This window comes from Macaca fascicularis, chromosome 10, assembly GCF_037993035.2.
Source record: "Macaca fascicularis isolate 582-1 chromosome 10, T2T-MFA8v1.1".
NCBI lineage: Eukaryota > Metazoa > Chordata > Mammalia > Primates > Cercopithecidae > Macaca > Macaca fascicularis.
In genome coordinates this window covers 86,137,115-86,164,919 of record NC_088384.1, presented here as the reverse complement: position 1 = coordinate 86,164,919, position 27,805 = coordinate 86,137,115, and the positions used below count along the sequence as shown (strand labels likewise).

General features: G+C 35.9%; 1 protein-coding gene and 1 long non-coding RNA gene across 3 annotated transcripts in view; one reads left to right on the top strand and one right to left on the bottom strand.

Moving 5' to 3' along the window:
• Positions 1 to 19,329, top strand: part of RAD21L1 (RAD21 cohesin complex component like 1) — a 25,643-nt gene extending 6,314 nt beyond the window's left edge. Inside the window, exons 5-13 of one of the 2 annotated variants that reach the window (XM_015457869.4) lie at positions 3,402 to 3,572; positions 4,671 to 4,766; positions 5,678 to 5,791; positions 7,968 to 8,194; positions 8,442 to 8,541; positions 9,393 to 9,517; positions 11,555 to 11,650; positions 13,988 to 14,077; positions 19,127 to 19,329. In XM_015457869.4, the coding sequence (XP_015313355.3) occupies positions 3,402 to 3,572; positions 4,671 to 4,766; positions 5,678 to 5,791; positions 7,968 to 8,194; positions 8,442 to 8,541; positions 9,393 to 9,517; positions 11,555 to 11,650; positions 13,988 to 14,077; positions 19,127 to 19,315 (1,208 nt within the window). In that variant the 3' untranslated portion in view covers positions 19,316 to 19,329. Of the gene's footprint in view, positions 1 to 3,401; positions 3,573 to 4,670; positions 4,767 to 5,656; positions 5,792 to 7,967; positions 8,195 to 8,441; positions 8,542 to 9,392; positions 9,518 to 11,554; positions 11,651 to 13,987; positions 14,078 to 19,126 lie in introns of those variants that run through there. The other variant, XM_074004958.1, reaches the window with a different exon arrangement.
• On the bottom strand, positions 12,548 to 27,805 carry LOC123567129 (uncharacterized). Its single transcript, XR_010578608.2, has 2 exons — positions 27,672 to 27,805; positions 12,548 to 12,720 (listed from the first exon to the last, which is right to left on the bottom strand). It is a non-coding gene; the product is annotated as an uncharacterized lncRNA (long non-coding RNA).

Here is a 27,805-nt window from a genome sequence, read left to right as displayed (position 1 = left end):
TAAATCAGCCTGGGGGTGAGGAAGAGGAAGCGCTACCACACTAAACGTATATATTGATTGTGAAACATAAACTGATTTTTAAGATGTTAAACTCTGTTTGGGCAAGGCGATTGTACTTTACTTTTGATTTTTTTTTTTTTGACACAGGGTTTTGTTCTCGTTGGCCAGGTTGGAATGCATGATCATGGCGTACTGCAGCCTTGACCTGGGCTCACTATCTTCCCGCCTCAGCCTCCTGAGTAGCTGGGACTGCAAGTGCATACCACCACACTCAGCTAATTTTTTAAAACTTTTTTGTAAAGACAGGGTCTTCCTATGTTGCCCAGGCTGGTCTTGAACTTCTAGGCTCAAGCAATCCTCCTGCCTCAGCCTCCCAAAGTGTTGGGTTTACAGGCATGAGCCACTGTGCCTGGCTAGTGTATTTTAAAATGGAAGCAATATGGTGTAATTTAACTATAGAGTATTTGCTCTTTTTTTCTGGCATCTACTACTCCCTGTCTTATGATATTTATACACGTCTTGTCTTGGTCTACAAACTCCATGAGGATAGAATCTGTGTAACGTTCACATTTGAATTTCCTATAGTGCCCAAAACAATGAGCATAGAAAGATAGCCTGTGTCTATCTTGGTCGGGGAGAGGAGTCAAGAAAGTAATGCTTGAGTGACATCTCCAACCTCAGCTTCTCATCCTCACTCTGCTTCCATAACTCTTCCTATATCTGCAGCTGTGTTTCTCAGCCTGTGGTGAAGGACCAGTTTTCTAATTTTTGTCAATTTTCAATCTGTTTTATATTTTACTTTGTAAAATACAGTAAAATGAATTATTAGAAAAATTAAAAAATTAAAAATCAAAATACAAGCCTCAAGTTTTGTTATTAGAGTCAATATATATAAAATTGCTCTGTCAAATTTCTGTAAAACTTTCTGAACATGTACTTTTATTTCTGTATTTTATTTCTTGTGGACCAATACCTGTCCCCAGATTATACTTTAAGTAGCACTGATCTCTTACTGGGTATAATCCCAGACCCAGAATTGGAACACACTGGCAAAGAAGTAATCATATTCCCTACTCCCAAGACACTCTTTACAAATTCCCCTACTATTCTTATTTGGGCCTGAAACTTTAGGATGACTTTTTTAATTAATTAATTTTTTTTTTAATGGAGTCTCACTCTGTCACCCAGGCTGGAGTGCAGTGGCACTATCTTGGCTCACTGCAACCTCCACCTCCCAGGCTCAAGCGATTCTCCTGCCTCAGCCTCTGGAGTAGCTGGGACTACAGGCATGCACCACCACACTCGGCTAATTTTTGTATTTTTAGTAGAGACAGTGTTTTACCATGTTGGTCAGGCTGGTTTTGAACTCCTGGCCTTAGGTGATCCACCCTCCTCGGCCTCCCAAAGTGCTGAGATTGCAGGCATGACCCACCATGCCCGGCCAGGATCACTTTTAACTATACTTTTTGTCAGCTTCATACTAGTGCTGAGTTGTTTGTTTGTTCGTTAATTCTGAAATATCTCAGATCTTTTTTCTATTTCCTTAGCCACTGATATAGTTCACCAGTACCAAATACCTGGAGTATTGCAATACCTTCTACAAATCTTCCTCCAGTCTCTTCCCACATTTTTTATGCCTTTGTAAGAGCAATTGTCTTTAAATTCCATTTTCGATATATCACATTCCTCTGCTTAAGTGCCTTGGGTCCCTGTGACTTACTGTATGATATACCTCTATCTATACTCAAGGCCTCTGCCAATTTATCACCTTCTTTATTTCATCAACTTTATTTGTTTTCCTGTTAATGTGGACTTTTTGCTCTAGTCTAGCAAGTCTAGCGTCTTGCCACCCAACCAGTACAATTTAGTTGTTCACATTTCTGTATCTTCCTTTACAATTTTAAAAGGTGGGAAGAACATGTTCTTAGTAAATGGAGAGATTTTGGTTTGAATCTGAACTTTCTCTATTGATTTTCTGTGTGATATTGGGCAAATTGCCTAACCTCTCTCAGCCTTACTGCCCCATTTGTAAAGTTGGGATATAACTGACAACATCATATGGTTATTTCCCTTATTCCTTCCTTTAATCTTCACCAATATGTGATTTTTCTCTTCTTTAAAAACTGCTTCAAACCTAATGTCCTCTAAGAAATATTTAAAATTAATCCATCTTATTCTAGATTGTAATATAAGATCAAAAGCAATGATTATTTCTTTTATGTATTTTGTGTAATCTGAGATTCTTGTGATGTTCAATGCTGAGAATATAGTGTCTTCATAAGTCTTATTCTCTGACCAATGCTGGCTTTTCCTTTGGGAGCTATCAAGCTGTACCTGGATGATGTGAATATATTCTTAGTTTTTTAAAAAGTAATTTAGTCTTTTTTTTTCTGAGCAATTCTTTAATCCATTGTCATGATAGTTGTTTTTTTCCGCTCTTCCATTCTAGAAGATTTAAGTCTACAGAAGAATTTTCAGTATGGGTAATACTTCATGATTTTCTTTACTGTCTAACACTAACATGGGTTGTTAGAGGGAGGAGAAGACTAACCTTGGACCTCTGGGATTTCAGACTCCTGGACCTAGAGATTCAAATCCAAGAGAGGGAAATAACTGATTTCTGGTCAAGAGCTGACTTCTGGTCCCCTGGAACTATCAATGTAGTGTTGTGATTGTCAGGATGTAGGCTTTGGAATCAGAGCTGGATTCAGATCCTGACTCTGTTGTTTATTATATTGTGACTGTGTGCAAGTTACAAAACCTTTCTGTCCCTGTGTTACCTCATCTGTGCAATGAGAATTATAATAGTATCTTCTATTACATAATATAATACATACTATAAACACTCAGTTATTGTTAGCTGATGGGGTTTTTTTTTTTGCAGGCCTGTATTACTACCCCCAGCATATTCAATTTCTATTGAATGAATGTTGTAAGCCCATTCTTTAATATTTTACCTATGTTTCCATTTCCTAAGATGACTGACATGTTCCTTATTTTCCAAACCTCCACTATGCATGAACAATACAAGCAATTGTCCTTGAAATACTATGAAATATACTTGGTCAAGCAGAACTTACTTACCTAAAATAAAAGAAATTATTTTCCATAGTACTTTTACCTTAGGAAGTTATTAAATTATATCACAACTATAAACTCTATGTAATATTTTGGCATTTTTTTTCCATTGTATTTGAAAGGTCATTAGACTAAAAATCCAGTCTCTACTGATTAACTGAGTGACTTTAGTTGAATAATTCAAGTAAGTCTTTCAGCTATTCTCTTCATCTGTAAAATGAGGTGTTGGATGATAGGATTATGCTAGATGATATCTGAATTTCCTTCTAACTGTAAAATTCTGTGTTTCTATGAATTAGTATTAATGATATATATTTATTTAGGGGAGGAATCTGAAATTCTCAGAAGACATAGCTTCTTTGATGACAACATATTACTGAATTCCAGTGGTCCTTTAATTGAGCATAGTTCTGGAAGCCTCACTGGAGAAAGATCTCTGTTCTATGACAGTGGAGATGGGTTTGGAGATGAAGGAGCTGCAGGAGAAATGATTGGTATGCTATCTGGTCATGTAGAAATAAAACATTCATTTTAATCAAATTACTACAATGTATTAGATTTATTATATCAATGTAAAATTTCAAATATGTTTTTGTGTTACATAGGTCAATACATTTTTCATACAAGTTTTCAAAGTCTATGGCATGTTTAAACATTTAGGCTAGGCCTAAGTAAATAGCCATCTGTTTAAATATATTTTCTATAGAGGTTATGAACTACTGCTTGTTTTTATTTTTATAAATTCCTAATTCTTGGAGGGAAGAGAGTGAGGTTAGTATATTCCTTATAAAATATACTAGACTATGTACTGGAAAACATTGTTTTCTTTAACATACATTGTGGGGCAGCTAAGGTATTTTTCTAGAATTTTATATTATTATTTTATATTTATATTTATCTGCTTAAGTGCCTTGGGTCCCCATGACTTACTGTATCAAATACTTCTACCTATCCTCAAGGCCTCTACCAATTTATTGCCTTCTTTATTTTATCAGTTTTATTTGTTTTACTCTTAATATAGACTATTTCACCTTATAAAATAGTCATAGAAATCGGATAGACAAAAACTGAGAAGTCGAAATGCACATGTTTTATTTATTCTTCTTCTTATTATTATTGAGATGGAGCCTTGCTGTGTCACCCAGGCTGGAGTGCAATGGCACCATCTCGGCTCACTGCAACCTCCGCCATGTGGGTTCAAGTGATTCTCCTGCCTCAGCCTCCTGAATAGCTGGGATTACAGGTGCCTACCACAACGCCTAGCTAACTTTTTTTTCTATTTTTAGTAGAGATGGGGTTTCACCATGTTGGTCAGGCTGGTCTCGAACTCCTGACCTCAGGTGATCCACCCGCCTCAGCCTCCCAAAGGGCTGGGATTACAGGAGCGAGCCACTGCGCCCAGCCAAAATGCACATGTTTTAAAGATTGTTTATTGACTGTTCCTATCAAATCTTTTTTAAAATTCTCTAGTTTACTTTAAAAATCTAGTTATTCCTTTACAATGAAATGCATAAAGTAACATTAATAAATGTTTAGTGAACAAATGACAGATTCCCATCTGTATGAAAAAAGTATTCATTGTGTTTTTCAAGACAATCTATTGCAAGATGATCAGAATATCCTGTTAGAAGACATACATTTGAACAGAGAAATTTCCCTGCCTCCTGAGCCTCCCAGTAGTTTAGCAGGTAGGTTGAAATTTTCCTTTATGAGAAAGTAATGGGTACTAATGTTTAAATTAAGCCTCAGAACTTCTGAATTTAAGTAGCAATATAGTATAGTGAGAGACAAAGAACAATGTCCTTCAGACTCTGTTAATCTGACTGTAGACAATATAAAATAGGAAATTGGATTCTGAGAAAGGTACATTGAAGGGTATTTAGCCAGGATTGGGTTTAGCATGAGAGTGCTCTGCCAAAATATTGTGTTTTTGAATTATTAAAATAGTACATGGTACATAGTAAGAAAATTTATTAACTAGTATCGTTTGATAATCTACATACAATTTGAGAGAAATTATAAATTGAGCATATTTTCCCTACTTGAAATTCATATGGCAGTACCTCAGATGATTTGAGGTATTTTAGTCCGATTTTTCTTAAGAATTAAAAGTACAATTAGCCCCATTTTTGATTAGCCACAATTTTTGATGTTATATTTGCTTTCTAAAAACAATAGTAGAAACGGAAAATACAAAAAGCTTAGTAATAAAATTTTACTTATGGTTTTTTATGGGTCAACTGATAAGTATTTAACAGAATACAATTTTTTTTAGCAGACATATAGTCAAATTTTTATCAGTCATTTACTGTGGTTGCCACCACTGATTTTACATCTGCGTGACTTTAACCCACCCTTAGATGTCTCATGTGCAAAAGGGGATGATGATATTTGACTCACTTGAATACTATGGGTCCCAGACCATATAATCTGTAAGCTTCTTCAACTCTATTAAATAAATGATTCTAAGAATTCAGATGTTCCAGTTAGTAATATAAATCTTCAGTTAGTTTATCTTTCTCTTTAATTCTCACACAGTCCTCTAGCCTGCATCCTAACTGTTTTTCTTCACAATTTCTTTTATGTGGATGTTGATTATTTGAACCAGATAACCCAGAGTGTATATGTGTACCTGAAAATGAAAAAATGAATGAAACAACATTATTATCAACTGAAGAGGAAGGATTTACCCTTGATCCAATTGATATTTCAGGTCAGAGGCATTTATCATTTTGTTTTAATTTTTAATACACTGTTAACTTATATACTTTGAGATGTTTGAATAATCACTGAAATATTATAGGACGTAGTCAATCTAGTACTAGCACTTGTAATACAATAGAGGAGAAGACCGTGAAGGAAATTTTAGATGATCCTTTTGAGGTAGGAAGTGGGACTCAACTCTAGAATTGGGGGTTGGACGCCGGACCAGATGATGACTAGTTACAAGGTGGGTGGGGGGAGCTTTCAATCAGACCCACCCACCAGTGTGCCATGTCAATTTACTGCTGCCATGGCAACACCGGGAATTCACCCTTTTCCATGGCGATGACCCAGTGATTACTACTCCTTCCCCGCATAAACCGGCCCCCTTAATCTGCATGCAATTAGAAGTGGGTATAAATATCACTGCAAAACTGCCCTGAGCTGCTAGTCTGGGCCTACTGGGTAGCCGTGCTCTGTAGCAGCAGTCACGGTGCTAGAGGTGTAACACCACCAGAGCTTTAACACTGCCTATTCAGTAAAGCTGTTTTCTTCTACCTCTGACTTGCCCTTGAATTCTTTTCCTGGACAAAGCCAAGAACCCAGATGGGCTAAGCTCCACTCTGGGGCTCATTTGTCCTGTATCTCTGTATCACTTGCATTATATTCAGTCCTGTTCAAACCATGTATCCAGTTTGGGAAACTGAAAAATTTTAAACTAAGTTCAATTTAGGAATGTATTGAGCCATTACTCTGTGGTGGGCATGGGAATAAAGAAGACACACACTTTTTGCTTTTAAGAAGCTTAGAAAACAATCCAGTTGGGAAGATAAATAATCATGCAAGTGAATATAATATAAGGCAGAATAAAAGGGTCAGAAGAGAGGCACAATGCCTTCTAGCATTTAACTTCAAACATCATGTTTTAGGGATAAGTAGTAAGTATGAGTCTAATATAACTACTAGTCTAATATAACTAATATAACTAGGTCATTTAGAAGATCCTAGTTTGTAGGTAGTATAATTGATGTGAATTTCAGTTTATAAACTCAGGCATGCAAACAGTAAAGCATTTTTTTTTTTAACTGAGTTTACCACTAAGCCTCTATCTCACTAGGCTGGCAGGAAATTCAGTCTGTGTAGCTTCCCTGTCTTCTTTCCATCATGTAGTTCCAGAGTTTGGGGGAGGGGTATAGAAGGTGGAAGGTGGAAGGGAACCTCTGGTTATCAGCCATACCAATTTGTAGTTCCCAGTGCTCCAGCTTACATAGCCTTGGGGATCATCACATAGCCAACCTGTCCGGTATCTTGCCTCGTTCCTGGGATTTTACTGAGGCACATCAACCAGCAAGCAGGTTCCTGTACCTTTTGGCTCCATTGATCTTGGATCTTTATCCATTCTGAGAAATCTAACCCTCTCTCCCCTTTTAGAGCTTTACTAAAGAAAAGCTTAACTTCTGCTTTCTGCCTGCTAAAATTCCCTGATGGAGTGAAATCCTATGGAACCTGCTTGGAATGTCTATGAATTTCAGTGGGAGAGGGAAAAATACACTGGACAAATACAAATTAGCATTGTAGAAAGTTATCCTATTACGTAAGCATTTTAAGGAACCTCCAGATAGGTTGAATTCCCTCTTCCCCACATTTCTTCAGTTGCTCACTTAACAGGTAGATCCCTTTCTAAGCACTTCCAAGCAACACCTTACAAAATGTATCAGCTATTGGTTGCTCAGCATAATTTTCAGAGGGGAGAAGGGATTTTCTTTCCAATGCAACACTGTATGTTGTACAGTGGTAGAAATTTCTTTTCTTTTTTGGAGATAGGGTCTTGCTCTGTTGCCCAGTCTGGAGTGTAGTGGTGTGGTCTCAGTTCACCTCAGCCTCTGTCACTCAGGCTCAAGGGATCCACCCATCTCAGCCTCCTGAGTAGCTGGGTTTACAGGTGCATGCTACCATGTGTGGCTAATTTTTGTATTTTCTGTAGAGACAGGGTTTAGCCATGTTGCCCAGGCTGGTCTTGAACTCCTGGGCCCAAGCAATCTGCCCACCTCAGCCTCTTGAAGTGCCAGGATTACAGGCATGAGCCACCGTGCCTGGCTTAGAAATTTCTTAAGTATTTAGTGTCTACAATATGATTTTAGAAAGCTGTATAACCAATCACATTTGTGCCTATTTCTTATATTTAGACATTGCTGAGAAAAGGAAAGGTAAAAAGAGGAGATTGCTCATAGATCCTGTCAAGGAGCTCAGTAGCAAAGTTATACATAAACAGCTTACTTCCTTTGCGGACACCCTCATGGTTTTGGAACTTGCACCTCCTACCCAAAGATTGATGATGTGGAAGAAGAGGGGAGGAGTGGATACACTTCTATCAACTGCTGCCCAGGATTTGATTCATGCTGAACTGAAAATGGTAACAGTTTCTATCCTTCTACATGACAGCAATGTCTGGTTATAAATAAATAAATAAATAATAAACACATCTTTACATACATATATAACAGAATTTAAACTTCCAAAGAAGTACTTCCTCATTTTGAATTAATTTTCTGGATTGTGTGTATGAATTATAGTTTTTCCTTTTTAGATATGTGCTTGTGTTTTCTTGAGTTACTTTGCTGGTGCAAAAATAAAAAAACCAAAAGTGTGTGTTTTTACAGTTGTTTACAAAGTGCTTTCTGTCCTCTGGCTTTAAACTTGGAAGAAAAATGATACAGAAGGATTCAGTAAGGGAAGAAGTGGGAAACCAAAATATCATAGGTGAGACTTCTTAATTCTCTTGATGTTGAGGGGAATGTTGTGGCAACAAAAATTTGATGTTTTAAATTTCTAAATGAAGATGGGATCCAATTCCATGTTCTCAAGTATAAATGCTAACTCTGGAAGAGTAGTTGAACTTAAATGAAATTATTACTTCAGTATTGCATTTTTCTGCATTTTGGATTAATTTTTGTCCCAGAGATTTCATTAAAAAGATGAAGTATATATACTATGTAAACCATTCTTACTATCACTTTTTCTACCTCCTTCACTCTCAAAGGCAGTACTCAAAAATCCTCAAAAAAGAAAATCTTTCTATCTAGCAAGATAATGTTTCAATGTAAAACAACTAACATGAAAAGTCATGTAAGGATAAGAACAGCACTTAATACAGTTAACTTGAGACAGGTATTTCTGTCTACCCAAAAGGCACATGGAATATTAATAATTACTGATTATTATCATGATAATTATAAAGTAATAATAAAACCAATTGATGTGATGAGGGAGCCTCCACTTCCTGATCACCCTTCCTGAAGGCATTAAATCTACTGAACGATATACCACAATGGGCTTGAATTATCCATGTTGTCTTGTGAGTGAATGTGTGAGAGTGTGTGTAGAGGAGATGGTTGGCAGAGAATGGGGAGTGGAGGTGATAAAGAGACAGAGGACAGGAAAGGGAAGATACATATGTGAGACTTGGGAGCAATAAGAAAGTTTGTGTATCCTTTGCTTAAATTCTTGGATCCCAACGTGTCTGTCAGAAGTTTTCTTTTGTTACAACCATATCACAATTCAAGTTTGAAAGATATTTTGGTGAAACTGTCTTTATTTCCTTGATAATTTAGAGACATTCATGATGCAAGAGCCAAATTCCCAGCAAGAGTTAAGTAAACCTCAAACCTGGAAGGATGTGATTGGTGGATCTCAGCATAGCTCTTATGAGGATACCAATAAACATATTAACACTGAGGTAAGTTATCCAGAGAGAATCGTAAAAATATTTTATTTTCTACAGATATAGTAAAGGAATGTTGGGACTCTGGTATATTTTCTTACATTTGTATATTCATATTTCATTTTAAGTTGTTTTGCAATTTGTTTACTAAGTAGCAGGGTAAAACATGATTTTCTTCTACAGAATTTTTCCAGGAGTTTAGGATGTAAATCGCAAGATAAGGTGGTTTCATACTGAACTAGTATTTTGCATGATACGTTAAATCAATGATTGTCTGTATGTAAACCTGGTTATATGCTGAGACTCCTACTAGGCCTCATATTCTTTGTGTCATGGAATGTTTTAGAACTGCAGCCAGTATACCTAAGTTTTGCTTCTCATCGTAAATTCACCCTTACATCTCTAAGAATAATATATTTTAGACCCACCGATTACTTTGGCCTTGAATCTGAAAGATTTATCTAAAGATCTAGAACCAAAATGAAATTTTAAAAACTTTTTAAGATATAATTTTTTATTTGAAAAACATTACTATTTGAAAACATAATTGGAAATAATTGCTTTGAAATATTTTCTCAATTGTTATTTTATTGGTTGTACAAATATAAATATTATAGCCATACCAGATAAAAATAAACCAGTGTTTTTCTGGTCTGTTCCATTATCACTGTATTTTGATAACCACTCAGGGAATTCAAAGTCAACCCATGTTGAAACTGAATGCCCTTGGAAGGAAAGACAATTTCACAGTGCATTCAAACAGAAAGTATTTTACTAAATATTTGATAATATACTGGATATTGAGATACTGGGTTGCCAGTACTACTCTCTCCCTCACTTGGGCTCAGGCATTTCTTAAAGTGTACCTTCCGAAAATTATGATTAGGTAAACCTGTTTAGTTTATGATATTTTGGAAGAAAAATATAACTGCACTTATCATAGATATAACAAGATAGATTGTCCCATGGGCTTGAAGTAGAGAGAAGAGAGATTGATGTACCAGTTCTTTTGAACCTTTACTCCTTTACCCTATGTTTATGCTTTTTCAATTCTACTCTTATTTTGCTTCCAAAAATGGTTAACAAATGAGAAATATAGTGAAGCATGGGAGCACAAGAACAAGAAGGGACAAGAAAATATTGATTCTGATGAATCATTTTCAAATTTTCATAAAACAGAATTTTTATATATCATAACTGCAAAATTGAGAGTATCAGAAAGATTGAATATTCATAGAAATTGAAAGAGAAAAACAAGGCTTCACAAACATGTTTATTAAAGAATAAAATGTAACTCCTTATGTTTACTAACAGTTTTTAAAACTGAGTTAAAAAGCAAGTAAACTATCTTAGAGGAGGCCCTTAGTCAAGACTGGGGAGGACACCTGGGGAATGAAGCTTAGAGACAGGTTGAAGATGAAAAGGGATTGACAGCTTCTATAGCAATGAGAAGGGAAGGAGATGATAGGGACTAGGAAATTTCTGGCTGTCTCTTTTTCTTTCTTCCTTTATGTCTTCACTCCCCTTCCAGCAGACAGGTCCTTCCCTTTTGCCCGTGACAGCTCCAGCAGTGGTGGCAGGAATCCTATCATGGTCCTCAGTAGGGATATTAATATCCCTTTCCTCACTCTCACTCCCTCTCTGCTTGCCTATTGCAGATCTCTTTCCTCTGCCACCTGGTATTGGCATGAGAATAGAGGTAGGGGAGTGGGGCTAGATAAAATGCTTCAAAGCAAAGTGGTCTCAGTAGCACAGCAGTAGAGACTTAATGTGAGGCCTGCAGTAGAGAGGGAAAAAGAAAGGAAAAGGATAGGAAACAAGGAGGGAAGGGGCATGCAAGTTCTTCCTTTATGGGAAGCATATGGAAAACAGTAACATTTAAGTCAAAGACTGCCTATCTGGGATATTTCAGAGATAATATTTTGAGAATGTGGGTAGTATTTTAAATTAGTTTGAGAAATGAGCATTCACGTGATTAAAGCATTTAACAAAATTAGATTGTTCCTGTATAACCACTGTCAGATTTACCTAACTTTCCCTAATTTGCTTCAGCAGGATATTGTTGAAATGGTGTCTTTAGCTGCTGAGGAATCATCTTTAACGAATGACTTATTTGCACAAGAAATTGAATGTAGTCCAGTTGAATTGGTAAATATATGTATAGTCTTGGGGATGTTCTTAAAAACTTCATTCCTAAATATTTTTAACACCTTATTTATCTGAAACTTGACTTTTAAAGCTGTCATGTTACTTTCTGAATTTATAATTTAAATTTGTGATTACAACAGAGATGTTTGTGAATAGTTTGATAAAATATTCTGAATTGCTCTGATTTTTTGTCTTTCTTTAATTTCTTTTGAAACTTCAAATACTTTTAAGGGAAAATGTGAGATTTTTGTGCTTATCAAAAGTAGTGACAGGATTTAAAATGTTGAGAATCACTGTTTTAAATTATTGGTATAACATTTCTAGAGAAACAGAACTATATTAAGAGTATGGCCTAAGGCATTTGAAATTTTATCTTATTTACAACAAAAATTGTAGGAAATTTTTCCTTTAACATTATGTGGCATGAGGCTTTTATCTATACAAGGGTTCTGGAAATTTGAAACAAAATCATCTGGTAGTCAGAGGGCCACATGTCAATAGCAAAGACAGAAGTCAAGTCTGATTTACCTGACTCCCTGCTTGTTAACTGTCTTATTTCTCTGGTCTTGTCCCAGCGTACTGAAAACATTTTTAAGATTGTAAAGAATTTTAGTAAAAGTTTTTTAGTAAATAATATAAAAACACCCAGTAAGCCTGATATTAATTTGTTTCTATAAAATTATCTATATAATGAGTTCCAAGACTATTTGATTGTTTTTCATAAAAGGAAAAGAGACCGAATTCTCTAGATAATCTAGGGCAGAATAAATTACCTGAACTTTTTACCTGAAGTATCCAAACAGCTGAGCCAGAAGTGGTTGATTCATTCTTGCTATTCGCTTTGCTTTTATAGATGCAGGTTATTTTCATACATGGTCAAGCAAACCACAACACAGCACAAGTTCAGCTGTTTTAATAATCCACTGGGCTTTCTACACAATAGATTCAGCTGCAGGGTGTCCAGATAGATCAAGTAGACAGGCTTTAGCAGAATGCACAGACTATTTCTTCTGAGCCTTTCTCTGGTTAGTTTAGTTGTGCATTATAGGTGAAGCGAGAGTCTCATGGACCTTTAACAAAGAGGTTTTTACATTTCAAAAACTGCATTTGTTTATTTAACAATAAAATAAACATTAATAAGTGGGTGTCCTCATTTATCCAAGGACAGACCAGAAAAGAATAATCATAAATTGTAGCTGAAGGGATTTGGAAAACTCTCCAGAATAAAGTGACCATATTTTCAAATTAGTCTCTTTGGGATATAAGAAAGCATATAGCATAGGCAGGCCCAGGAAGCTGGTATAGTTGGTGGAAATGGGGACTCAGTAGTTCCCAGGCTGAGTCAAAGAGTCCCTTTAGCCTCACATGATTTAAAATGTCATGCAGAATATTCTGGTGCTTTCTGTAATTGTCTTGGAGTCTATGAAATTGAAAGCGCTTTTAGCAAGTGTCTGGGCTCCTATACATGAAGGCTAGACAAACGGTGGACATGTGATGAGAGTGACACAGATGCTTTTGGGATGCATGGTCAGAATTAGCTTAGGAAAAATTATAAAGTAGGCCAGATTTGTGCCACTTCCCTTCCCCCAACCCCCTGTAAGCCTACTCTGTTATCAGATTCATGAACACCTTTCATATGCCCAGTTTCTGCTCTAATATCATAAGGTGTTAGTTTGTAAGGGATTAGAATAAATTCTTGCAAAGAATTTCAACTTTACCATTTTTAAATATTGAGGTATTTCTGAAAGTGGTTAAGACTTAAATACCAAAAAAAAAAAAAAAAGAATTTATTTAGATAACAATGACAGACAATCAGGCAGTGGGTTAATCTTTTTTGGACAAGGCATCTCGAAATCTGAAAGATTTCTAACCCAATTGTACACAAACTACTAGACAGCAGTTATGTTTAGAGCTTCCATTACCAAGTAAGTTCAGATAAAGGTCTTTACAATGCAGAAATAGCTGTATGTTTCTCCTGTCAACTGAGTTCAGATTGACCAGAACTAGGATAGCCCTAGGCAAAAGTTGTTGTCTTTGCTAATTTTACTTTTCAAAGTAACTGAAAGGCCCTGGGCAACATTACCAAATAAAGATGGCAGAATCTCCTATTTTGGAGCCTCTTATCAGAAGACACCCTGGAGAGTATAGGTATAATTGTGCAAAGGTGGTTTATATTTGTATGTTAGCCTTATTCTCTTTATAAATAATAAAGACTATAAGCTCTTTATTTGGCAGGACCCATTGTAATAATTGTGTTTCTTGTAGAAGCTAACACTATGATTGGTGAATAGTAAGCGTTTAGTAAAATTTGCTTAAATTAAATATTTTATTTATCAGTCATTCAAACAGGAGTCATTGAGGAATGAAGAAAATATTGAGACAGAAAGATGGAATCGAAGAATACTTCAGTTGTTAAATCGTTTACGGGTAAGATGCTAGGGTTTGTCAACCCTATTTTTATTTTAAAAAATAAGTAAATACTGACTTCAAGCTTCTAGATATTAATGAAAACGCAGTAATTTTCCTTATTTTTTTGAGGCCACATCCCACTGGAGTGCGATGATTTTCAGTAGTATACCCAGGGCTAAATATAGAAGTTTGGTTTTGGTGCCTGCATATTCTAATCAACTTCTTACCCACACTCATACCCTTAGATATCTATCTATTCTGTGTCCCATTCTCATTTTTAGCAGGATACCAACTAATTCTCAACATGAAACTTAGTTGATAGCAGTTCAAGAGTGACAGCTCAGATAATTTTTGAATTTAATTTATGTTTTTATCAAAATAATACATGCATATTATTTTAAAAGTTCCATAGCACCATGCAATAAGGCTGAAAAGACAGAAAGGCCTTTGTCCTACCCCTCCTAAGTCCTGCTCACCAGAAGCAACTACATTAAGCTGCTTCTTTTAGTATTTATATCTATATTCTTAAGAAACATGCTTTTAGTGCTCTTTCTTGGTATTTCAGCTTTAAACTTTACTGAATTCTTCTGACAGAAAACAAAAGTTTAACTTAGTTACCTTCCCCTCCCTACTATACTTTTAGCATAGTGTTATGTGTTTACAGTGTTATATTTGTAATAGTTATGATGCAGGTTTGATTGTGACAGGAAGCCAATATATTAATGACTTAAAAAAGATAGAAGTTTGTTTATCTCTCAGGTAAAGGTTCAATCTGGTATGGCAGCTATGCTCACAAAGTTGTCAGGGACCCAGGTTTCCCTTGTCTTCTCAAGATCCAAAATGGCTAACTACCCACCAGGTCTGTACTCCAATCAGCAGCAAAGTTTCCTTTAACTGTACAACCCAGAAATTTTATCACTTTTTTTTTTTAATTTTTTTTTTTTGAGACGGAGTCTCGCTCTGTCGCCCAGGCTGAAGTGCAGTGGTGCGATCTCTACTCACTGCAAATTCCGCCTCCCGGGTTCATGCCATTCTCCTGCCTCAGCCTCCCGAGTAGCTGGGACTACAGGCGCCCACCACCGCGCCCAGCTAATTTTTTGTATTTTTAGTAGAAACGGTGTTTCACCATGGTCTCGATCTCCTGACCTCGTGATCCCCCTGCCTCGGGCTCCCAAAGTGCTGGGATTACAGGCGTAAGCCACCGCGCCCGGCCAGAAATTTTATAACTTTTAACGCTTCATTGACCAGCACTTAATCACATTACCGCATCTAGCTGGGAAATGTAGTCTTTATTTGGTAAGCTTAGTCCCAGCTAATAATTCCGTTACTATAGAAGAAGAGAATGGAAATTAAAGGACAACTAGCAGCTGCTGCCATAAATACTATATAAAAATTAGTTTACATTGAAGCTTCATAGCGTGATTAAATTTCTTGTCAAGTTTATGATTGTTTTGTCATTAGGCTTTTTTCAAGTTAATCATTACCTCATTTTTTTTCATTTGCTCAGTCTATAAACCCATTTTAATTACTTTTCCAAGCTCAGACAATATGACCAAACTCTGACAAAAATACCATTTTTATGGTTTTATAATATTTTATAATATCTCTTATCAAGTGATCCATCAGTTCCTTTTTTTTTCCTTAAAGGTATCTCTCTGGGGGTTCACCATCCTCTTGTTCTGATTGATACAAACTAGTTGCTCTTTAGGTCTGCTCCATAGTTTTTGTCTTGGGATATTGCTTTGTCATAAACATGAGAATTTGTCTCTTTCCTGTATGTATTATTTCCTCTGTGGTTTTGGGTGCTTTGATCTTCCTTTATCTTAAATTTTTTGGTGATTAACATCCTTTCATGATTTCCTGAGATAAATAGTTCATAAGAGATAGAGACCCTCCATACCAGCCTGAGCATTTCTTTTACCTTTAACGTGACTGTCTCTAGACATAAGTTGAAAATATATTTCTCTCAGATGTTGAAGGCTTTGTAACATTGCCAAGATTCTTGTGATGTTATTGAGAGGTCAGATGTTGCCTTAGTTGGTGATCCTTTGTAAGAAATCTTTATTTTCTTTCTGGAAGCTTTTGATCTTTTATTATTAATATTATTATCCCTGGCACTCTGGAATTTCATGATGTGCTTTGGGTTTTTTTTTTCTTTCACTTGTTGTGCTTACCATGTAGTGTGTTCTTTTATATGGAAATTTCATGTTCCTGAGTTTTAGAAAATTTTTAAAAATTTCTTGAACTTTCTTCTTATTACTGTTATTTTTTAAAGTTTTTCATAGAGTCAAGGTCCCACTGTGTTGCTCAGGCTGGTTTCAAACTCCTGGCCTCAATTTCTTTGTTATTTATCCTCCTGAAGGGCCAATAGGTCAGATGTTGGATGTCCTGAACTGCTCCTTTAATTTTAAAAACATCTTTTATCCTCTATATTAATTTCCTTTTATTTGTGTTTTTCTACTCTCTAGATTTCTTCAACTTTGTCTTCTAGACTTCACTGAATTTTTATATCTGCTTTCACCTTTTTGTTTTCCAGGAGTTTTTTTCTTGTTTACTAACCTTTTGTTTTATAGCATCACGATATTTTTATTTAATTATTTAATTAGGTTTTTAAGCAGCTTTGTTGAGATATTATTAACATGCAGTAAACTATTTCTATTTAAAGTATGCATTAGATAAGTCTTGACATATGCATACAACTGTAAAACCTTCACCACAATCAAGGAGTAAACATATCTCAAACCAGAAAAAGTTTCCTTGTGCCCCTTGTGAATCCCTCATTTGCATACCTCCAACTGGCACCTCCATTCCCAAGCAACCACTGATCTGCTTCCTCTCACTATTATCCTAGCCATTTTTCATGGATACAATGAAAAACTTCTTAACTTCAGAGATTGCACTTCTGCTCCCTGCATTATCTTTCCTTAGTGATGTTCTTGAATGCATTCCTTTTTGCTGTTTAATATTAGAGATTTTACTCAAATATCTTGTAGATCCTAGGATTATCTGTTTTTATTTAAGATAGAGACACCAAAAAACTGATTGGAAGTTATATACGCATGAAGGCTTGTAGACTTATGGTCTTTATACTGAGGTCATTGGGTGGCACCCCTCACCTTCCCCAGATTGTATTATGTAACTGGGTTTTGTTCTCCCTTAGAATAGTTGGCTTTTCCAGAGTAATCTTTTAAGTCTAGTGCCTAGGACATGTAAGCACGATGCCAGTAGCTCAGGAACCAAAAGGAGATAAAGGAGAGGCTGGTTATCTCACTGTTCAGAGTGTAGAATTTCCCTTAATCCCACTGTTTGTGGTATGACACTTCACCATCCACAGCGCTAGTGCCTTAAGTCCAAAGCCTCAATGCTTGGTATCTCCAGAAGGGCAACATCACACCTTCTACTATGTGAGTAGTGGTCTCTGATTCTGTGAGGTGGTGGAGTGGACAGAAAGGCTAACTGTTCCTAAGTAGATTCTCAAGGAATTCTCCTATTTTCAGCTTAATCCCTCTCCCCAGTTTATGATACACTGATGTCTCCAATTCCTGAGCTTTTCCAAGGTACTGTATCTCACTCAGATTGGCTTGCTTTTTGCTGGCTTCCCTGCTGCCAGCATTTAGGATTCAGTTGTCTCTACTCTACTAAGTCAGTTATGTCTTCCACTTTCTTTGTCTTTGTCTCCTTCCTTTGTCACTTTTTCTGTCTTTACCTTCATTTCAGAAAGGTTTCTGAAGGGAACACAAATAAACACTTATGTTTAATCTTGCATATTTGTCCCTTTAGGGTTTTTCAAGAGAATTCTTGAAATTGAAAAAGCTGTCCTTATTCTCTCCTAGGAGGAAAAAGTCATCCAATTCTCATCTTTTCTCTCAAGGCAGGGAATAAATGTAGGCTGGATATGCCATCTTTGAAAGGTTACTCACCCTGGGCTACACCTTTGGTTAAGATAAAGTATAATAATGTATTTAATTTATTAATTTGTTGAATGTTATAGACAAGCAAAACCTTGTATATGGTATTTCTAAATATGCTTCACAACTATCCAAGGAGTATGATGCTCCTAGGGACATTGGCCAGTATTCACTACAGTGTTTCTTTCTTTTTTTTTTTTTTTCTTTTTTTGAGATGGGGTCTCACATCACCCATGCTAGAGTGCAGTGGTGTGATCTCGGCTCACTGCAACCTCTTCCTCCTGGTTTCAAGTGATTCTCCTGCCTCAGCCTCCCAAATAGCTGGGATTACAGGCACATGCCACCATGCCCAGCTCCTTTTTGTATTTTTAGTACAGACAAGGTTCCACCGTGTTTGCGAGACTGGTCTGGAATTCCTGACTTCAAGTGCTCTGCCCTCCTTGGCCTCCCAAAGGATTACAGGCGTGAGCCACCGCACCTGGCCACACTGCAGTATTTCTAACTAAAAAATTATACTTCTCTAGGAATCTGATTCCAAATCTTAGTCTTCATGAAAAGAATTATCTTCATCTGTAATTAAAATACTTTATTGTACCTCAGTTATTTTCAGTAGGTACACAGATGTCATATAGTGAATCCGACATCTTTTTAATCTGTGCAAAGAAATTGGGAGTTGTTTACATAGTCATAATCCCCTGACACTGAAACTAGAGTTGTTTATAGTCAACACCAACACTAGTACCTTTAAGTAGAAGAAGACTGATAGGCTGATCATTTTCACTGTATTTGAAGCCTCCCAAAGTCCTGTGGAATTTTTTTTTTTTTTTTTTGTCTCTGCAAATATAGACTAATTGCCCTTTCCACAGGAGCCATTTATGTTAACATCCATTTTAAAAAGGTCTAACATTTGTATAATACATTACAAATTTGTATAACACTTTGGAATTCTTTTGCATGTGTGTTCTTCATGAACCAAGCTTGTGTACAGTGACTTGTTTTGTTTTTATGTTTACTAAGGAGTCATTTCCCTTTTTCCACTTAAGGATTTTATAGTCATTTATCCAAAATGTTAATATTTTGTTGTTCATTATGCATTTATAGCTGGCTTTACTTCTAATGATCTTGTTTCCCTTTTCTTCTTTTCTAACTATTTTCCCAGGAATCTAACAAGATGGGAATGCAGTCCTTTAGTCTGATGAAGCTCTGTAGAAATAGCGACCGAAAACAAGCAGCTGCCAAATTTTATAGCTTTCTTGTCCTAAGAAAACAGCGGGCTATCGAGCTGAGCCAGAGTGCTCCCTATGCAGATATTATAGCTACAATGGGACCAATGTTTTATAACATGTGAAGGAAACCCAGACATATAGATTTATGTCATCACTGGAATTTCTGTGTAGATTGTTCCGTTTAATGCAGAAGCCATCTGGAAGCAGCTGAAGATGTGATCCATTTCATAGATAGGCTGACCTATTTCCTCTCTGTAGTTCAGAATAATCATAGCTAGAATTGGAAACCTACCTGCTTACAAAGAAATACTTTAAATTCTGTTTTGTTTTGTTTTCTGTTTTTTTAAGGACAAAGGCCTCACTATGTTGCCCAGGCTGGACTTGAACTCTGGGCTCAAGTGATTCTCCTGCCTCAGCCTCCTGAATAGCTGGGACTACAGGCACATGCCACCATACCTGGCTCAGAAATACTTAATTATAGCTAAGTAATTTTTTATTTTTATTTATTTTTTTTGAGACAGAGTCTCGCTCTGTCACCCAGGCTGGAGTGTAGTGGACAGATCTCAGCTCACTGCAAGCTCCGCCTCCCGGGTTTACGCCATTCTCCTGCCTCAGCCTCTTGAGTAGCTGGGACTACAGGTGCCCGCCACCTCGCCCAGCTAGTTTTTTGTATTCTTTTAGTAGAGACGGGGTTTCACCGTGTTAGCCAGGATGGTCTCGATTTCCTGACCTCATGATCCGCCCGTCTCGGCCTCGCAAAGTGCTGGGATTACAGGCTTGAGCTACTGCGCAGCCAGTTAAGTAATTTTTTTAACTTAGCTGATTTGAATATATAGCATTTATCATTTCCCTGACTTGAATGTTGCATTTAGCATACATTTAGGATGCATTTTTAAAATGCTATATGTTTTTGACAAACATTCAAAGATGTTTCTTAAAAGGCTATTTTACATTGGAGTATTTACTTGAATTTTGTGGGGTTAATGATGAAAACTTCCTTATTTCTACACAGACAGTTTATTTGATTGCAATGCATATCATCCTTGATTTGACCTAATGCTATGGTTTTTAATCCAACATTTTAAAATTGGAGAGTTACAAAGCTCATCTTTGCTTTAAATTACCTGTGTGGGTTTTAGTCTATTTATAGGTCATTTAACCTTTTTATTTACTATTTAATGAGTATTATAATCACCATTAATGTGTCAGCAAAACTAAATCTGCTTTTTATGTTTAAAAAAATTAGCAGACACTTGTTCTGCATGTTGTTTGCAGCTGCAGTCTAAGTAAAGATCACCAAAATAAATGTTCTTTTGCTTGGCGTTTACCGAACATTTTTGACGTTAAAACTGTTGTTTTCCTTTTTTCTTAATTGAAATTTGAGTTAGGACATTTTCATATTATGCTCTGTGAGCGCCATCATACACTGTAAAGTGAAGCCTATGGTACTCATTAAAATGTTGTTGTATATGGAAATATGCTGCAAACAACAAATTCTAAATAGCCTCTCTAAATGTATTAACTATAAATTTTAAATGGCAAAATTGCCTTTTTAAAATTTCTTTTATTTTTTAAATTAACATACAGAAAAATTGACTTCTTAATTTTGGTGCACAGTTCTGTGAATTTTAACATATGTATAGAGTCCTGTAACCATCTCCACAATTAGGATTCCAGCAGTAACATCACCCTAAAAAATTCTCTGTGTTATCCCTTTGTAGTAACACCTTTCCCCCATATAACATCTGGCAACCACTCTTCTCCATGACTACACTTTTGTCTTTTTGAAAATGTCATAAAAATGGAATTATATAGCATGTAACCTTTCGATACTGGCTTCTTTCACTCATAAATGTCTTTGAGATTCATCAAGTGGTTGCATGTGTCAGTGGTTTATTCCTACTTATTGCTGAGTAATATTCTGTTGCCTAGATATACCACAGTTTATTTATCCATTTACCCATTGAAAGATATTTAAGTTGTTTCCAGTTTTGACAATTATTAATAGAGCTTCATACATTTGTGTACATTTTTGTGTAGATACAAGTTCTTATTTGTTTAGGGTAAATATCTAGAAATGGGATTGCTGGGTCATATAGCAAGTATATGTTTAACTTTAGAAGAAATTACGAAATTATTTTCCAGAGTGGATGTACCATTTTGCATTCCCAGTAACCATGTAAGAGAGTTCCAGTTGATTTTTTTGTTTACTCTTTATTTTGAGATAATTGTAGATTCACATGCAGTTGTGAGAAATAATACAGAGATCCCATATATCGGTTTACCTCAATGGTAACATCTTGCATAACTTTAGTATAATACACAACTAGGAAGTTGGCATTGACAGTATCCACCCAGCTTATTCAGACATCACCAGTTTTATATGCACTTATTTTGTTTATGTATTAATTCTATGCAATTTTGTCACATGTGTAGGTTTGTGTGGCCACCACCATAGTCAAGAAACAGAACAGTTCCATCACAAGGATCACTTGTGCTACCCTTTGTTAGCCACAGCCATCTCCCTCCTTACTGTCCTCCCTGGCTCCTAAAACCCACTAACCTGTTCTCCATCTCTATAATTTTGTCATTAGCACAATTAACTTTTATGGATTAGCCTTGTATCCTATGAACTTGCTAAACTCACAAATTAGTTCCAGGTGTTTTTGTTTTACATAAATGGAATTAAACAATGTTTTGCCTTTTTTTTTTTTTTTTTTTTTTTTGAGACAGAGTCTCGCCCTGTCACCCAGGCTGGAGTGCAGTGGCACAATCTTGGCTCCCTGCAGCATCGACCTCCTGGGTTCAAGCGATTCTCCTGCCTCAGCCTCCTGAGTAACTGTGATTACAGGGGCATGCCACCATGCCCGGCTAATTTTTTTGTATTTTTAGTACAGATGGGGTTTCACCATGTCAGCCAGGCTAGACTCAAACTCCTGACCTCAAATGATCCACCCGCCTTGGCCTCCCAAAGTGCTGGGATTACAGGTGTGAGCCACCACTCCTGGCAATGTTTTGCCTTTTGTATCTGGTTCCTTTCACCTAGTATAAAAGTTTCAGGTTTTATCCATGCTGTAGAATGTATCTGTAAGTCACTCCTTGTTATGGCCAAAAATAATATTCCATTGTATGAATATACAACATTTTGTTTATCCACTCATCAGCTGATGGACATGTGGATTGTTTCCACTTTTGAACTACTATGAATAATGCTGCTATTAACATTAGTACCTACGTTTTTGTGTATATAAGTTTTTATTTTTCTTGGTTATATACCTAGGTGTGGAATTACCAGGTCACATGATAACTTTATGTTTAACTTTTTGAGGAGCTGTCAAACTGTTTTCCAAAGTAGCTGCGCTATAGTACATTTCTACCAGCAATACATCAGAGTTCCAATTTCTTAATATCCTTGACAATACTTGTTATTGTCCCTTTTTAAAATTATAGCAATCCTAGTGAGCATCTCATGGTTTTGATTTGCATTTTCCTAATGACTAATTATGTTGAATATCCTTTCATGTGGATTTGCTAATAGTTTATTGAGGATTTTTGCATCTGGTATTGGTCTGTATTTTTCTTTTACTGTCTTTTTCTGGTTTTGGTATCAGGGTTATACTGGCCTCATAAAATAACTTAGAAAGTGTTTCCTCCTATTCTATTTTTCTACAATAGATTGTGTGTATTTGTGTTATTTCTTCTTGAAATAGTTGATAGAATTCACCCATAAACAATCTGGATCTGGATATTTGTATTTTGTAAAGTTTTTTTAACTATGAATTCAATTTTTAAAATAGAGGTAGATTATTCAGTTATTTATTTCATTTTGAATGAGTTTGGGTAGTTTCTTATTTTAAGTAATTGGTCTATTTCATCTACATTGCTGAGTTTATGTGTGTAGAGTTGTTCAGAGTATTCCCTTATTATCCTTTTAGTGTCTGTGGGGTCCATAGTAATAACCTCTCTTTCATTTCAGACATTGTTAATATGTTTTCTCTTTTCAGTTGTGCTAGAGGCTTATTAACTTTATTGATCTTTTAAAAAGATTTTCTCTTTTGCTTTTCTGCTTTCTGTTTCATTTCATTTATTCCTGCTTTTACATTTATTATTATTTTCCTTTGACTTGCTTTGGGCTTATTTTGCTCTTTCTAGTTTTATTAAGGTGGAGGCTTAGATAACTGATTTGAGATCTTCCCTCTTTTCTAATGTAAACACATAAAGCTCTATGTTTCCCTCTAGGCACTGCTTTAGCTGCATCACACAGATACTTATTGTTATATCTTCACTTTTGATCTGTTAAAAATATTTTCTAATTTCCCTTGAGACTTGAAGGTCTTTTACCTGCAGATTATTTAGAAGTATAGTATGTTCAATTTCTAAGGAATATTTCCAGTAATTGATTTTGAGTTTAATTCCATTATGGTGAGAGAATATGCTTTAAATGATTTCAATTCTTTTAAATTTATTAAGATTTATTTTATGACCCTATACTAAGTTGAAAATTTGTGTATACGTTTTGACTCCCCAACAACTTAACTACTAATAGCCTACTGTTGACCAGAAGTCTTACCTATAACATAAACTGTCAATTAGCACATATGTTGTATATGTATTATATACTATATTCTTATAATAAAGCAAGCTAGAGAAAAGAAAATGTTATTAAGAAAATCACAAGGAAGATAAATATATTTTCTATTCATTAAGTAGAAGTGGATCAACATAAAGGTCTTCATCTTCATGGTCTTCACATTGAGTAGGCTGAGGAGGAGGAGGAAGAGGAGGGGTTAGTGTTGCTGTCTCAGAGATGGCAGAGTCAGAAGAAAATCCACATAGAAGTGGACACACACAGTTCAAAGCTGTGTTGTTCAAGGATCAACTCTGTTCTGCATTTGTTAGGTGGAGTGTTCTATAAATGTCAGTTGGACCTAGTTGGTTCATAGTGTTGTTTAGATCTTCTACATCCTTGTTTATTTTGTCTACTAGTTCTATCAGTTACTGAGAAAAAATGTGTCTTCAGCTATAACTGTGGATCTGTTTATTTCCCCTTTCCATTCTGTCAGTTTTTGCTTTATATATTTTGAAGCTCTTTTATTAGGTGCGTATACATTTATAATTATTACATCTTCTTGGTGAAATGACCCTTTTATTATTTTATAATAATTATCTTTATTCCTGGTAATATTTTTTGCTCTGTAGTCTACTTTTTCTAATATTAATATAGTTATTCCATCTTTCCTTTGATTAGTATTTGTATGGTATATCTTTTTTTATCTTTTACTTTTAGCCTACCTATATCATTCATTATAGTTAAAGTGAATTTCTTGTAGACTGCATTAAATAATTTTCTTATCCATTTGGATAACCTCTATTTTAATTGAAGTGTTTAGATCACTTATATTTAATGTAATTATTGACATTTTTGGATTTTGGATTTTATTTATTTAGGATTTTTGGATTTTTTTTTTTTTTTTACTGTTTGTTCCCTTTAATTTGTATTCTTCTGTTTTCTCCTTTCTTGCCTTCTTTTGGAATATTTGGAATTTTTTGGAATTCCATTTTTACTTCTTTTTCTTTTTCTTTTTTCTGACAGAGTCTCACTCTGTTGCCCAGGCTGGAGTGCAGAGGTACAGTCTCAGCTCACTGCAACCTCTCCCTCTCGGGTTCAAGCAATTCCCGTGCCTCAGCCTCCTGAGTAGCTGGGATTACAGGTACACACCACCCCACTCAGCTAGTTTTTGTATTTTTAATAGAGACTGGGTTTTGTATTTTTAATAAAGACCTGTTGGCCAGGGTTGTCTTGAACTCTGGCCTCAAGTGATCCACCCACCTCTACCTCCCAAAGTGCTGTAATTACAGGCATGAGCCACTGCACCCGGCCTATTGTGTTTTTTTTTTTTTACCATATTTTTTTGTTATAGATTTTAAAAATAGCTATTCTAGGGGTTACAAAATACATACTTAACTTTTCATGCTCTACTTAGAATTGATATTTTACCACTTCAAGAGGAGTGTAAAAATCTTACACCATATAGGTCCCTTTATACTGTAAAGGAATATACATACTCCTCCTTTATATTGTACTTGTCTTATCTACATACATTAAACCTCCATCAACAATTGTTACTTTCAACTGTCAAACATATTTTAAAAGATCAAGAGAAGATAGCCTATTAAATTTACCCAAATATTTACCATTTTTGTTCTCCTTCCTTCCCGATGTTCCACATTTCTTTCTAATATAATGTCCCTTTTGTCTGAAGAATTTAATTCAGTAGTTCTTTTAGAGCAAGTGTGCTGGCAATGGATTATCTTCATTTTCCTTAATTGAAGAATGTGTTTATTTCACTTTCATTTCTAAAGGATATTTTTGCTGGGTTCAAAATCCTGGTTGACAACTCTTTAAGCAATTAAAAAAATTTGTTCTATATTCTTCTGCCCTCCATGGTTTCTGATAAGAAATCCACAGTTATTTAAATTATTATTCCTGTTTTTTTTTTTTTTTTTTTTTGAGACAGGGTCTTGCTCTGTCACCCAGGCTACCCTGCAGTGGTGCAGTCAGTCGTGGCTCACTGCAACTTCGACCTCCTGGGTTCCAGCAATCCTCCCACTTCAGCCTCCCGAGTAACTGGGACTACAGGCAAATGCCACTACACACAGCTGATTTTTGTATTTTTTGTAGAGGTGGGGTCTCGCCATATTGCCCAGGCTGTTCTCAAACTCCTGGGCTCAAGCAATCTGCCTCTTGGCCTCCCAAAGCGCAGGGATTACAAGTGTGAGCCACTGCATGCAGCCTATTCCTGTATTATTAATGCATCATTTTTCTCTGACTGCTCTCAAGATCTTGTTTTGTTTTTAATTTTCAGCAGTAACTGAAAACTATTATTATTATCATTATCATCATTTGGTTTATCCTCTCTAGGGTTCACCAGAATGCTGGAGTTTGGAGCTTTATTTACTCTGTTCTGCTTTGCTGCCTACTTTCCACAATTGAACTTGCATCTGGGACCAGGTGGTAGGAGGACAGAGACAAAAAAACAGCAGGGACTCACCCTCCCTCAGGACTACAGCTACTTTTATTGAAGAAGTTTCTCCTCCCTCAGAGTTTTAGACACCTGTGTCTGCTGTCACAGATACCACTGCAGGATGGCCTAGAGACTGGGTCATGAGACAATGGAGAAAAGATTTGAAAGGAGAAGAAAAATGATATCTCCCACATACTCTGAGCATCAGAAGTCCCTTTTCCTGATCTTCAAGTCAAAATTAGGGAGATTCTTTGGGAGCTTTCTCTTTATTGAGCCCGAATTCCAGATTTTGATCTGCCTTGAGACCAGGCCAGAAGTTATAGGAATAAATAAAAATGATAAATTCACCAGTAGTTCAGTGGTAGGGTATGTCAAATTCTGGCTTCTTCCCCAATGTGCCTGCTAGTATTTTGTCTTCAGAATCCTCAAATAGCTGCTGTATGCATTTTGTTCAGGTTTTATTGCTGCATTCTGTGGGAGAGTATGCTTAGCCAGAATTGGAATAAAATTGTTTTTGAAACTAAAAAAAATTGTTTATGTATTTTCACCTAGTCCAAAACAAAACAAAATTACTAATTTCTTAGGAATAATTTTGTTTTATATGCATAATCCTCGTTTGTTGCAATTTACATTATAACTAAACACAGTTCTCAATCATCTGCTTCCTGATGCTAAAGAGAATACTGGCTAACACCATTCCAGATGGGAGTAATGTGAGTGAAGGTGCTCTCTTACTTTGGGGAAGTTCCTTGTGGAGATTTCTGGGAAATGTAGTCTTCTAAGTATCAAGCAAAACAAAACAAAAAACCCCACAAACATACACACATGATGATGGGACAACCAGGCATGGTGACTCAAGCCTGTAATCCCAGCACTTTGGGAGGCTGAGGATTGCTTAAGCCCAGGAGGGAGACCATCCTGGACAACATAGTAAAGTCCCATCTCTATTAATAAACAAAACAGCATGGGAACAGACAAAAACAATTTTAATGACAATCTCAGAAATGTTCTCCTGCTAAACATATAATAATTACATGGCTTCCTTTGGTTTTGCTTTAAGTGTAAAAATGTCACTTATATAATTTCAGTGAGCATTAGAGCAGATAAAACATTTTATCAATTAACTTGCTAATATAGCATTAGGTGTTTTGGACAGAAAGCCTCAATATTTCACATGGCTTTTTCAACTCTTTTCCTATTCCTGCTACAATTGCTCTGCCATGTTTTTCTGGAAAACATAATATAATAATGGCTATCTGATAGGATACAGTTTAACTGAATACTGGAGAAAATAGAATCAATGTCTCCTCCAAAATTTATTAGCATTTGTTGCAAAAAAGTAATGGATTTATTGCAGCTCAGAAATATAGGAAAATATTTGACTGTGAAAAGCAACAGTAAACTTAAAATAATTATTTTTTCATGTACATTATCAATATTAACTATTTCTCACCAGGCCAGTACTGCAGAGTCATGATGTAAATCAGCGAAGGCACTTCACAAATTCTTCTCTTGGAAAAGTCAGCTTGGCGCAGAGAGTGGAGGGTACCAAGTTCAGCACCAGCGAGAGTAAACAGACGTAAGGAC